Source organism: Strix aluco, chromosome 2, assembly GCF_031877795.1.
Source record: "Strix aluco isolate bStrAlu1 chromosome 2, bStrAlu1.hap1, whole genome shotgun sequence".
In the NCBI taxonomy this organism is placed as follows: domain Eukaryota; kingdom Metazoa; phylum Chordata; class Aves; order Strigiformes; family Strigidae; genus Strix; species Strix aluco.
Window position 1 is genome coordinate 116,779,972 of NC_133932.1, and position 13,830 is coordinate 116,793,801.

At 43.1% G+C, this 13,830-nt stretch overlaps 1 protein-coding gene across 2 annotated transcripts; it reads left to right on the forward strand.

Annotated features, from left to right (window-relative positions):
• On the forward strand, positions 1–11,961 carry C1QTNF9B (C1q and TNF related 9B). 2 transcript variants are annotated; one of them, XM_074816984.1, is made up of 5 exons: positions 1–750; positions 3,344–3,535; positions 6,258–6,320; positions 11,088–11,178; positions 11,808–11,961. In XM_074816984.1, the coding sequence occupies exons 2-5, from the start codon at positions 3,370–3,372 to the stop codon at positions 11,812–11,814; spliced, it is 327 nt and encodes a 108-aa protein (XP_074673085.1). In that variant the 5' UTR covers positions 1–750; positions 3,344–3,369; the 3' UTR covers positions 11,815–11,961. The 2 variants fall into 2 exon arrangements, with proteins under 2 accessions (XP_074673085.1, XP_074673084.1); XM_074816983.1 differs by having other exon boundaries at positions 11,851–11,961.
• The last annotated feature ends 1,869 nt before the right edge of the window (positions 11,962–13,830 follow it).

The window sequence follows — 13,830 nt, forward strand, 5'->3', positions numbered from 1 at the left end:
ATGCTCAGTTGCTTTATTTCCACTAGTCCTTAGACAGCAGCAGGTTCAGTAGTTTCAGGAAGACACAGTTAAGTATGAAGTTATGGCTTCTTCAAATTTAGTTACCAAAAATATATATTTTAGTAGCACAGTAGCTTTGACTGATGCTTGAATGGCTAGATGGGGAGCCTGCTACTTAAATGTGAAAAGCTCTCTTTGTCATTCCATTTATTTACTTTATTTCAACTCTGTTACTTCTTTTCCATAATCACCTAATATTTGTAATGCTACATTCACAGCATTGTTAATTTCTATGTATTTTTGTCCCTAATTGCATTGTAAATTGCTTGATACAGAAATTAACTTTATTACATGTTTTTGCAGCACCATAATGGTATGAGTCATGCCTTGCATCCCACAAACCAACCAAGCTGTCAAAGATTAACATTTGTGTAATGCATTTGTATAATGGAACTGGCAAATCAAAGCCTTATTAATCTTTTTTAAACAATTTTCTTTCATGTAACAGTGGTAAAAGCCAAAGTACAGAGCACTTCAGCTTAGTATTGGAATAAATAGGAAGATTCCAGTTTAAACCTCTGTTTTAATTATTGAACAGCTCTCTAAATTAAATCACTGACCTTTGAGAATTTAGTGACCAACCAAGTGCTTGTCCTCAAGGCACATATTTGCCGCATGCATTCCTTTACATGAAGCTCTTATACTCTGGTTAAAGATGCCCAAGATCACTGCAAGTACAAAGTGAATGAGGTAAGACCAAAGATACGTAATGATGGTGGTGGTGGTGCTGCTGCTGTTGATGTTGTCAGCTTGTGGAGAGGAGTGCATATATGAGGACCGAACTGTCTATTCCTTAGGCAAGAATGGGGTTTTCTGTCAGTGGATAAGGACTGTCAGACTTCTTCATGGGGTGCATCATATCCTAACAGTGTCATGCAGAGCACTTCTTCCTTTTGAACTCCTCTGGAGTCCTTTGACTAAGGCAGCAAATGTTTACATAGCTCAGAAGTAGCAAATGTTTAATCTATTTTCAGATTTCTTTAGTGCCAACCATCAGCAGCAGCAGACAAAGCGGGATTTTGCTGGTGGGTGATCAAACATCTCTCTGTACACCATTGGCAAAGGCACTGTAAATCACATTTCCAGTAACTGTGGCAAAATGGGGAACTTTTCTGAAGACAAAATAAATAGATTAAGGAACATGTCCCAAAATTAAGGTCTTCCTTTAAAAATTAAGTTAAAAAAATATTTAGATCGAATACTGCTAACAGGGTGTAATTATTCTTATTGAGAACATAACTAGTGTCTCTCTACATGGTATTTGTGTGCATTGTTTCATAAGACTGAGAAATGGTGGTGAAGAAATTAAACAGAAGACATAATTTTTTTAGTGAATGCTAGTTAATATTTCAGAAGGACTACTGATCTTAGTATTAAGTTCTCATTAATGAAACAACTAATTCAAAAACCAATTATGTAAAATTTACTCATTCTGACTATCCCCTTTACCTGTGTAAGTACTTAACCTATATAGCCCAAGCTTCTGTGCATTAGATATTTATGAATAATAATTCCAAATAAAATGGGCATTAATTTTGTTGCTATTTGATTTTTGGTTCTCAGTCTAATCGCTTCCCATTAATTGCTTTTACACTCACTTAAACCAGTTGTGTCCAGAATTAAGTATCAATGTATTTCAGCGGGCCTATATTAAAAGACATACAGGAGGGACACTCTAATGAAAGGATAAATATAAGCTGGACTTTAAGTAGAACAGTTACATGAAGGGGGAGAACCAGACTAAAGACTTGTTTTTGCCAAAAAACTCTCTTACTTGACCCCTCACATCTTTGAGCTCATCTTACTCTGCTCCAGCTCTGACCCCCTCTGAGGTCATTCAACTTATTAACCCAGTAGACGACTAACTCCAATGAAAAAAAAAAAAAAAAAGAGAAAAAGATGATTGCTTTGTGGTGAATTAGGGGGTTGAATTACCCTAGTTCACCTCCTGTGGCACCAGAGCCAGCTCCTGGGAGATGAGAGATACAACTGTGCAGTCATGAGTAGGTGCAGAAAGAAATGTGGATGGAAAAGTGGGCATTAAGAACTCTGCTGCTTCTTGGTTATGAGCTGTTTGACTGGCTCAATTATATTATTTTTCCCTTAAGAAGCTATTAGATAGATGCTGGGTTATTAGTGTCCAACACTGATAAAAGGTTGGAGATCAGAGAGAAGAGTTTCCTTACAGACCTCAAATGCATAAGGTGACATTTGGTAGGAAGTGTTTGAAACAGGAAAGAGGAAGCTGGAAGATGCAGACAGGCTTCTGCGTGGTTCTGAAAGGCAGCAATAGCCATGAAATAGCTCCTCTTTGGGCACTGTTCTGGCTAGAGGAGTTTACGAAGAGATTTCTGAACAAGGAGAATGCCCGTATGTTATGTAAGTAAAACTACAGCTCAAAGAAACAGGACATTGTATGAATCCTTGAGTATGAATGCGGAATCACTGGTCCTACCTGAAACACCCCCCTAAAGACTTGAAATTTTGACTGTCCATTTGAACTTAGGGCAGCAACAACATTATTATTAGCGCACTTCATTGCAGATTTTCCAGACATTGGGGTTTCATGGTTTTGATTGGAGTAAGACAGGTCACTGGAAGTTCTTCGGCATATAGCTGCTGCAACTGTATATTCCTTGTTGTAATTGCTGGGGATGGGGTGGGGTCAGGGGGGAAGATGATCACTTTGGCCCAAGTTGCCTTTTTATTATGATCTTGAAATTTGGGTTAAGTTCAGCCAAATCCATGAAATCTGGTCTTTGTCAATGCACTCATGGTTTAAATAGAGCAGTGTGAAACTTTGTGGGATGCAATGAGCTGTTGTTTTCTTGTTTGCTGGCTAGATCCTGAGGACATCAAGGATAGCTCTAAACCTTCCCAGAGCTTTTGTGACTTTCCGCTGCTCACCATCTACCCGCATCAAAATTTTCCTTTGCAGAGTCATTTATTTCCACAAGTCATACTGCATAAGAAACTATGAGACAGAACCTGATGCTCCAAATCACAGGGAATTAAGGAATATTTTGAATTGTATAAAGCTGAGTTAATGTTTCAAATGTATAATGGCACTATGGTTGATACTCCCATTAAATTATTATTTGAAATAGCGCTCAGTCTCCAAGACTGTACTTAATGCTATATAGAGACCTATAAATAAAACAAACCAAAACAATAGACATGGTGAAAAACCATTTCCTTTTTTTCCTCCCTCCCCCACCCTGCATCTCCTTCTAAGGTAGACTTGACTTAGGCGGACATACTTTTGCTCTCTTAAATCTTTCAGACAAAATCATATAACCTATCTAAAGAATGAAAAGCTGGATTATACTGCTGGCTATTGTAGTCAGCACAGCAGAAACACAAAGACAGGACGTCTGCACCCAAGGGTATCCTGGCATCCCCGGCAATCCTGGGCACAATGGCATACCTGGTCGTGATGGACGTGACGGTTCAAAAGGCGACAAGGGAGATACAGGTATTATGTTCAGAATAAATGATTTCATGTATCAAATGCAATGCCATTAGTTCCCAAGATTGACTGTAGTCACTCTGCATTAACAGGATTATTCTGCCTAGCCTTTAGAAAAAATTTCAGACATTTGTCATTTATGTGTTTGAAGAAGGAAATATAAAGAAAGACCTAATAAAGAAAGCAAGAGAGCTGATACTATGGAGAGGTCAGGTCCATGGAATAAAAACAAAAGAAGAAAGACTTTACCTTCTATTTTGGGAACACATCTCTAAGATAGTGGCTATATTTCTGTAAAGCACTTCAAGCCCTGAAAAAAAATTCCAACAACTGATACCTTGTTCAGTGTAATAAGAAGTGTGCAGTGGTAAGAAGACTTCTCTTTCTTATCTAAATTTTACATTCGTAGAACTTGTTTCTGTGTGTGCCTACTTGCTGTAACTCAAGAGCCACTAGAGGGAAGTTCAAGAATGGTGACTACTGAAAGACAGGGTAGGATTCATGTCTGTTCTAACAGGCTATAGTAGAGATTTGAGTGTGATATTGAAGACAGAGGTAATCTTCTCAGCATCCTAAAGCTAATAATCCCTGTAGTGCTTTAAACCTCAGGATAACAATGGCCCTTGCATCCATGCTGGAATATCAAGGCCAGGGTTGCACAGGTGGGCAATGTGGACATCTGTGGGTATGTGGACATATAACACTTCATCTGAAGTGACACAGCCCCAGAATGCAAATCACAGAACAAATGCAAATCTACTGCTTCAAATCTGTTCACAAGATTGGGGGGGGGGGGGGTGTGGAACTTTTCCCTAATAGGCTTTATGTTAGGTCAGCTAGCGTGTGGTGTCATGCAGGTGGCATTATGGCTTAATGCATAAACATGTCACAAACACTGTTATTGTGGGCCTGGCTAACTCAGCTGCACAAATCAGTCCAGATCAAACTTGTACTTACTAGATAAACTCAAGTGCTGATCTTAAGGATTGTGAATCACAGGCCTTTTCAGTGGAGTATATAATCTAGTACATAATTCAAACTGAGGTCAATAGTCTAAAAGAAATTTACTTAAAATGTGCTGAAGCGTTTTACTGTGTCTTTCAACCTAGTGAAAATGTCTGCCTTTAACAGACCGAGTTGCTAAGCTAATGAATCACCTGCTCCACCAGAAAAGTACACACCTCTGCATAGAGTGTATGCTGAAGAATCAGTGTGGAAAGTGTGGTTTGATGTGTGGTTCTTTAATGGCTATGCTGGCATAGGCAGGATCCTCTACCAGATCCTTTTCCTACCACTTGACTCTTCTCTCTTATACACCATGACTGTTTGTGTGACTATACAGTAAACTAGATCAGCTGAAAAACAACCAGCACTTATAATTTGGGCAATGAAGAGTTATCACTGCTTATGGCCTGCCCTGGGCCACTGAAAGACAAGTCTACCCACTTATGTACTTACCTCAGTGATTGCTAAAGAGTTATTTTGAACTCTCTTGTTTATAAAATGATTTAGAGTTCTCTGTCAAGCAACCACTGGCATGCTCCTTCTGCTTTCAGTGCCCTACCTTGGCTAAAACCAAAACTTTTTAAAATCCAGAAACAAACAAACAAAAAAATCCATTAGCTTCTTAATAGGCACATACAATTAACTGCCTTCTTTTTCTATATGCAGGGGTCCAGGAAAGTCTGAAAGATGTAAAATCTAGAGCTTATTTCTTCTCATTTCTTATAAAGGTCCTCACTTTACTCCAGTGAGTTATCACATATCACTGTTTTTTGGTAAAGTCCCCAGCTTTTTTTCCTAAATTAAGTTAATGATGACTGTACTATTCTTTGCTCAAATTGGGGTTACTGTACCATTCTTTATATTGTATGTTTATATTGTACATACATACACCTTTGCAGTTAAATACATGAAACTTAGTTTTGTTCCTTACCAAATCAATGAAATTTCAGCAGATGCTGGACTGTCCAGCAGAAAACTGCTAAAGAAATGTTCTTTGGTCCATATGGCCAGAGAGCTACTCTTGGAATATGGTTACATACAAACTGCCAACTCTTTTTAATTCTGTTGCATTCTGGATGCAAATGCAGGTATTTGATCACACACCTCCTGGTCACCTGCGATGTTGCTACAAAAATTACTTCTATAACGGCTCTCTTTAGAGCAGTGGAAAGTCCGTGTCATGCTAGATACAGGGATCAAGAGTGTGAATGCCTTCCTCAGATCTACAGGCAATATTATTCCACTGTAATGTTTCATTACCATTGGCCAAATCCCTGCAGATGTCTCTTCTTGAGAGTGGAGTTTACCATTGTTTCACTACTAGGCTCCCTGTCCCCGCAGAGCTTCTTGCTGAATGTAGCTTCGTCACTCTTTTCCTGCTGGTATCTTCCATGGATGGAGGCAACAACAGGAGAAGAGGTTTTCACACTGGTCATCCTGACCAGGGTATAGCTCCTCTACATGTCTCAATAACCCACCTCTTTATGCCAAGGATTCCCTCTATCTCAAAAAAGCACTGTCCTCAAGCAGTTTCTGAGCTTGCTGTCAGTCTCTCCATAAGATTAAAGTACCAGCAGTGGCACCCACTAAAGCTCAGGAATAAGACTACTCTTTACATTACTGTTTATCCAGGCTTGAAGAGGAAGGATTAGAGAAGGATTCATCCCAAGTTTTCTGGTAATTTAATTGTTTAATGAAAATCTGTTTTTTTCTTCCGTACTAGGTGAAGCAGGACTTCCTGGCAGTCCAGGACAAGATGGTGTAAATGGAGAGAAAGGTGAACAAGGTCAGAGAAGAAGTGTTTCAATTTATTATTTGTCTGCCAACTGCTGCCCTTGTGTTTGTGAGGACTGGACATGCTATACATTCTTGTTGTAGTGAAAGTACCATAAAGGTTAAAAAAACATTTTCCAGAAGTAGTAGAGTCTGCACACATATGCTGACAATACAAGAGGAATTGGCCACCTCCAATTATCCTGCTGCCTCTGATGCCCTACAACTTGTTCATTCAGTCTGTTATCCTACCTTTACCATCTCTGATCCTTTTGTCAGCTGTTGGGGAAGATGCCACATCTGCAGTTACCTCAGGAAAGTGAGGCTCCTGTAGCTATGTATGCAACTTCAAGGAAAGGGACTTTTAAAAGAAATTGTAGAAGACACAAGTTATACACCTAAAAATACAGTAGATCCTGTATACTTCACCTGTGCAGCCAACCTATGCATATGCAGCATGTCTCCTGTGTCAGATGGATGTACATGCGCAGAGTGACTCATGCATAAAAGTGGGGAGTCAGCCATTGTGCAAGTGGCATCACATCATTCTGCACAAATTTAGTAACTCTGAGTTGCTGGACTTGTGGATCCTTAGAGTAACTGTACACAGACAATGTATATATACAAAAGCACAGAAGCCTGCCAAATACAGTGTCCAGGTTCTCCAAAATCCTGAAGTTGACCCTGAGAAATAACATATGGTATATACTATGCCTGGGAGTAATTACAAGGTGCTCTACACCCCTCAGACTTTTCTCCAGTCTATCAGAAACGACCCCAGTCCTGGAAGGAGCGTGAGACATAAAGCCACAAATGTTTAAAATTAACAAAGCTACCTTCTTTTCCTGTGTCCTTGTCATGATGGACCGTGCTGCTTTTCCCAGAGGCTCAACATACAATCCCACCTGTTTTCAGTTCATTGCTGCTGTTAAATACTCTCAGTTGTAAATTGAGAACAGTAAACTGTAAATACAGCATTACTCCTAACATCAAAAGCCAGAGGTTCTTATGCAGAAATTATCAACTTTTTTCCCTGATGGATAGAGCATATGATCATTATGGTACCTTTTGTCTATTAACTGCTAACATAGAATCATAGAATCGTTTAGGTTGGAAAAGACCTTTAAGACCATCAAGTCCAACTGTTAGCCTAGCACTGCCAAGTCCACTACTTAACCATGTCCCTAAGCACCACATCTACAAGTCTTTTAAATACCACCAGGGATGGTGACTCAATCACTTTCCTGGGAAGCCTGTTCTGATGCTTGACAACCATTTTGGTGAAGAAATTTTTCCTAATATCAAGTCTAAACCTCCCCTGGTGCAACTTGAGGCCATTTCCTCTTCTCCTAGCACTTGTTACTTGGGAGCAGAGACTGGCATCCACCTTGCTGCAACCTCCTTTCAAGTAGTTGTAGAGAGAGATAAGGCCTCCCCTGAGCCTCCTATTCTGCAGGCTAAACATAAAGAACCCCAGTTCCCTCAGCTGCTCCTCATAAGACTTGTGCTGTAGACCCTTCACCAGCTTCATTGCCCTTCTTTGGACATGCTCCAGCACCTCAATGTCCTTTTTGTAGTGAGGGGCCCAAAACTGAACACAGTAATCGAGGTGCGGCCTCACCAGTGCCGAGTACAGGGGGACAATCACTTTCCTAGACCTGCTGGCCACACTATTTCTGATACAAGCCAGGATGCCATTGGCCTTCTTGGCCACCTGGGCACACTGCTGCCTCATGTTCAGCCGGCTGTCAATCAACATCCCCAGGTCGTTTTCCACCTTTCCAGCCACTCCTTCCCAAGCCTGTAGTGCTGCATAGGGTTGTTGTGACCCAAGTGCAGGACCTGGCACTGAACCTTGTTGAATCTCATACAGTTGGCCTTGGTCCATTGATCCAGCCTGTCCAGATCCCTCTGTAGAGCCTTCCCACCTTCAAGCAGCTCAACATTCCCACCCAACTTGGTGTCATCTGCAAAACTTACTGAGGGTGCACTTGATTCCCTCATCCAGATCATTGATAAAGATATTAAGCAGAACTGGCCCCAGTACAGAGCCCTGGGGAACCCCACTTGTGACCAGCTGCCAACTGGATTTAACTCCATTCACCACAACTCCTTGGGCCCAGCAATTCAGCCAGTTTTTTACCCAGCAAAGAGTATACTCATCCAAGCAGTCACTTTCTCTAGGAGAATGCCGTGGGAAACGGTGTCAAAGGCTTTACTAAAGTCTGGGTAGACAACATCTACAGCCTTGCCCTCATCCACTAAGTGTGTCACCTTGTCACAGAAGGAGATCAGGTTAGTCAAGCAGGACCTGCCTTTCATAAACCCATGCTGACTCAGCCTGATTGCCTGGTTGTCCTGTATGTGCCGCATAATGGCACTCAGGATGATCTGCTCCATAACCTTCCCTGGCAGCGAGGTCAGACTGACAGGCCTGTAGTACCCTGGATCCTCCTTCCTGTCCTTCTTGTAGATGGGCATCACATTTGCTAACTTCCAGTCAACTGGGACCTCCCTGGTTAGCTAGGACTGCTGATAAATGATTGAAAGTGGCTTAGCAAGCACTTCCACCAGCTCCCTCAGTACCCTTGGGTGGATCCCATCCTGCCCCATAGGCTTGTGTGTGTCTTAAGTGGTGTAGCACGTCGCTAACCACTTCCCCTTGGATTATGGGGGCTTCTTTCTGCTCCCTGTCCCTGTCTTCCAGTTCAGGGAGCTGGGTACCCAGAGAACAACTGGTATTACCATTAAAGACTGAGGCAAAGAAGGCATTAAGTACCTCAGCCTTTTCCTCATTCTTTGTCACTATGTTCCCCCCCACATCCAATAAAGGATGAAGATTCTTCTTAGCCCTCCTTTTGTTGCTAATGTACTTATAGAAACATTTTTTAATGTCTTTTAAGTCAGATTAAGTTCCAGTTGGGCTTTGGCCCTTCTAGTTTTCTCCCTCCATAATCTCATGACATCCTTGTAGTCCTCCTGAGTGGCCTGCCCCTTCTCCCAAGGATCATAAACTCTCCTTTTTTTCCTGAGTTCCAGCCAAAGCTCTCTGTTCGGCCAGGCCAGTTTTCTTTCCTGCCAGCTCATCTTTCAGTACATGGGGGCAGTTTGCTCTTGCACCTTTAAGATTTCCTTCTTGAAGAATGTCCAGCCTTCCTGGACTCCTTTGACTTTCAGGACTGCCTCCCAAGGGACTCTGTAAACCAGTCCCCTAAACAGGCTGAAGTCTGCTCTCTGGAAGTCCAGGGTAGCAGTTCTGCTCACCCTCTCCTTTCTTCTCCAAGAAACTCTATAATTTTGTGATCGCTATGCCCAAGACAGCCTCCCACCATCACATCACCCACAAGTCCTTCTCTGGTTGTGAACAACAGGTCCAGCGGGGCACCTTCCCTAGTTGGCTCACTCACCAGCTGTGTCAGGAAGTTATCTTCCACACACTCCAGGAACCTCTTAGAGTGTTTCCTCTCTGCTGTATTGTATTTCCAGCAGACATCTGGTAAGTTGAGGTCCCCCATGAGAACAAGGGCTAGCAATTGTAAGACTTTTGCAGCTGCTTATAGAATATTTTGTCTGCATCTTCATCCTGGTTGGGTGGTCTATAACAGAATCCAACCACGATATCTTTCTTGTTGGCCTTCCCCCTGATCTCACTCAACCCTGTTGTCACCATCATTAAGCTCCAGACAATCAAAACACTCCATAACATACAGGACTACCCCACCACCTCTCCTTCCTTGCCTATCCCTTCTGAAGAGGTTACAGCCATCCATTGCATATTGTAGCTTTCCTGCTGCACAGTGGCTTCCAGCTCCTCCTGTTTGTTGTCCATGCTGTGTGCATTGGTGTAGATGCACTTCAGTAGGACTATTGATCCCGCCTCCTTTTTGGGGGAGAAGCCCTAATTCTTATGTGACCATTCTCAGGTGCTTCCGTGGTTTCTAACACATCAATAATCCTTGTGTCTTTGCTGCTGCATGGATCTCCAACCCCTACCTTCACTGAGACGGCAGACCGAAGGACCTCACTAGCACACCACCCCTCAAATACTGGCATGCCACCCCCAGGCTTATCTCTAGCAAGCCTGGTTTTATCCCTTTCCCCCTTCAAATCTATTTTAAAGATCTTCCAATGAGCCCTGCTAACTCCTGTGCAAAGATCCTTAACATGAGCTTTACATCATGAGACTTTCACCTTCAAACCCTTGTGCACCAATCAGAGGATTTTCAAAGGCTTTGAGCTTCAATTCGAGAGTGAATGAAGGATAAATGGAGCATATGGTAGTGAATAACAAGGACAAAAAGCCTTTAGTTGCACTGCAGTAGCAATCTAAGTAACTCAAGCAAAGTTCTGTCACAGAAACACGTGGCAAACAAATTCTAGGTGTTGTCTAAATAGAACCCTCCTCTGACTAAATCGTGAGCCATCTCCCCCATTTTGCATACCAAAGGCCGAGAACAAGTGTCTGGACAGATGCTGCTTGTGCCTGAGAGGATGTGAGCTTTCAGTGCTACCTGTAGACAAATCACACCTTCCTTTCTTTGAGCTTATTCTTGCTGCTCTCAGACAGGGTACCTATTTTTTAACACAATATCAGGTCCTTAAGGTATTATGCTTGTCCTGCACTTACATGTATGAGAAATTGTATGTACAGTGAGCACAGTATATACAGTGTTGACACACACCTACACAGATATGTCTTCATACTGAAACTCATTGTGCCCCACTAATCCAGTGGAAGATCACAAGATAGTGTCTTTTTCTTTTTTTTTTTTTCATTTAGGAGCCAAAGGGACTGTTGAAGAGAAGGGGAACAAAGGAGATAAAGGAGAAAGAGGACGACCTGGGAAACTGGGACCAAAAGGAATTATAGGGTCAGTGGGTTACAAAGGTCAGAAGGGAGAGCTGGGACTTCAAGGACAAAAGGGGTTAAAAGGAGACATTGGGCCCATAGGTCCAAGAGGGACAAAGGGTGAAACTGGCCACCCTGGAAGAGTTGGTTTCCCAGGGCCAATTGGCCTGACTGGTAATCCAGGTCCTAAAGGTAATACCGGAGATCTGGGGCCACAGGGTAATCCAGGAGTTCAGGGGGAAAGAGGCTTGAAAGGAGACAGAGGAGATAAGGGGAATGTAGGTGCCCCAGCAGTCCTGCCAAGGAGTGCTTTTAGTGTCGGCCTTACAATTGCCACCAAATTTCCTCCCCCGAATCACCCAATCAAGTTTGACAAGGTGCTGTATAATAGTCTAAATGACTACAATGCAGTTACTGGCAAATTCACCTGTAAATACCCTGGTGTTTACTATTTCACCTACCACATCACAGTCTACTCAAGGAACGTCCGAGTAGCTCTAGTTAAAAATGGCATCAAGATGCTGCACACAGTGGACAGGTATCAGAGTGGAGAAGACCAGGCCTCTGGAGCTGCCATCCTGGAGCTACAGGGAGGAGATGAGGTGTGGCTGCAGGCTCATCAAGGAGAGACTTTCAATGGGCTGTTTGCAGATGCTGATGATGATACCACCTTCTCAGGGTTCCTCCTGTTCAGCACCTCTGACCTGCTGGAGCCGCTGCCATCTCCAGCCACATAACTCCATGTTATCCACGAATGCTGTATGTCTGTGTCCTTCAGCCCTCCCTAATAAAGTTGTTATCTCCTGGCCAATTTCTGCTGGAATCAACAGAAACCAGAAATCATCCAGGGAGGTACACTGAGGGCTGAAAGGGAAGATGTAGGACTGCAGGGCAGGTTGGGACCAACTAGGCATCTCCCTAGAAGTTGAGTAAATTGTTTTTTTTACTGAAGTCATCACAGTGGGAAGATGTAGGAAACCAGACCTCATTATGCACAAAACTGCTCACTGCACAACTTACTGTGCTGCAGTTTTCATGACCAGCTGCTAAAACAGAGCTCAAGGCTTCAGAATCAAGTTCAGAAGAGTTTGAATTAAATGCCTTCTTGTCCCACTCACAAGGTACCAGGTGTTTCTTTATTAAACTGTCCTGATCTACTGCTGTCAGCTTTGTTTTTTAAAACTCAAAATAAAAAAACCTCTTAATGTGCATAAACCGTTTTTATGGCTGCAATTGCAGGACAGTTGGTTTCAGGAATAGCTTCTGCACAAGAAGAGGACAGCTCTTAGAAAACTACACGTTACTGGTTTGGTGACTTACTGTAGTTATACAGAGGTGCATACACCAGTTCTGAAGGGCAAGTGTTTTAAAATAAAGTCGGATGAAATAGAAGATAAAATTTCAAGTTCTGGAATTATGACATATGGGTCCCTGCCACCTTGTATAAACATTAAGCAGCAGTTACTTCCAAGCCAGTTTATATCTAGGTGGCATGTGTAGATGGGCTTGAAACTTCATTAGTTTGCATCCAACCATTTCAAAATCATTTTTAAACTTGGAATTAGTGTAGTTTGATACCTCCACACTTGTGCTCTGTGGCACAAGTGAGTTTTGTTGCAGTTGGGTGAATCTGACAGCTTTTAAATATGGTTCTTTGCTCTCTGTGTAGCCAAAGATCTGAAATAAGAGTGAAATGGAGTGATAGGCAGAAGTGCGATGTAGATTATCTGATGTGGGCAGGTATTCAATGCAGGTGCAAAAATACAGCATAATGCTGCTGTACTTCAGAATTAGCTGGTGTAAAATTTTCACAAGTGAAAGATAATTTTTAATCAACACTGAAGCAGACATACTGGAGAACTGATTGAGAGATATTTCCTGTGCCATAAAACTTCGATTTCTGTTATTTTTCTCATTTTTTTTTTTCTTTTTTCTCCTCTCCCCCTAAAACTCAAAAAAATGTAACAAAAAATGCTGGCAAGCCTCATTCCCTCCCCTTAAGAGAATAAAGCAGAGATGCTGACATGGGTCAGCATCATGAAATTCAGCACAAACGTCATGTAGAAGCATGAGGCCCGGCTCCCCATCGCCCCCAACGTTGCCGGGGCGGGGTGGGGGGAAGGAAACGTGGCCCCGAGTATGGATCACAGACCCAAAATGAACACGGTGAGGTGGGTTTCTTCAGGAAAAACGTCTGCAGTTCTCATGTCAGCTGAATTACAGCGAGGGAGATTCTAGGCCACCAAGACAGAGGAAAGGGAATTTGTCAGTAAAAGGAGATTTTTTCCTCGTAAGCCACAGGCCATAAATTTGTGTCATAGAAGCATCTAGACTAAAAAATGCACTTTAAAGTGGACTTAGGTTTAACCGGAAAACATGTAGGAGAAATTTCAGTCAGCAGAGGCCCCTCCTCTCACCGCGGCCCGCGCCCGCCAGGCCCCCGCAGGCAGCGGCAAAGCCCGGCCCGGCCCGCCAGGCCCTCCCCTTCCCTGTAGCGCCGGGCCGGGCCACGGCCGCTCGCAGAGGCCGCCTCCGCCTCGGGACGGCCGGGGCGGGAACGAGGGAGGCGGGCGGGCGGGCTGAGGGCAGGCGGGGGGCAAGGAGCTCCGCCTCCCGCCGCGTTGTGCCCGCCGGCGCTCCGCCTCCGCCTCCTCTCCTGGCCCGGACGCGCGGA

Bases quoted from the DNA above. Each gene is read 5' to 3' on its own strand.
- C1QTNF9B (XM_074816983.1), top strand. From the start codon at position 3,370: ATGAAAAGCTGGATTATACTGCTGGCTATTGTAGTCAGCACAGCAGAA. The intron at 6,321-11,087 runs GTCAGAGAAGAA...TTTTTCATTTAG, and splicing joins TGGAGAGAAAGGTGAACAAG to GAGCCAAAGGGACTGTTGAA. The intron at 11,179-11,850 runs GTCAGTGGGTTA...CCTCCTGTTCAG, and splicing joins GGACCAAAAGGAATTATAGG to CACCTCTGACCTGCTGGAGC.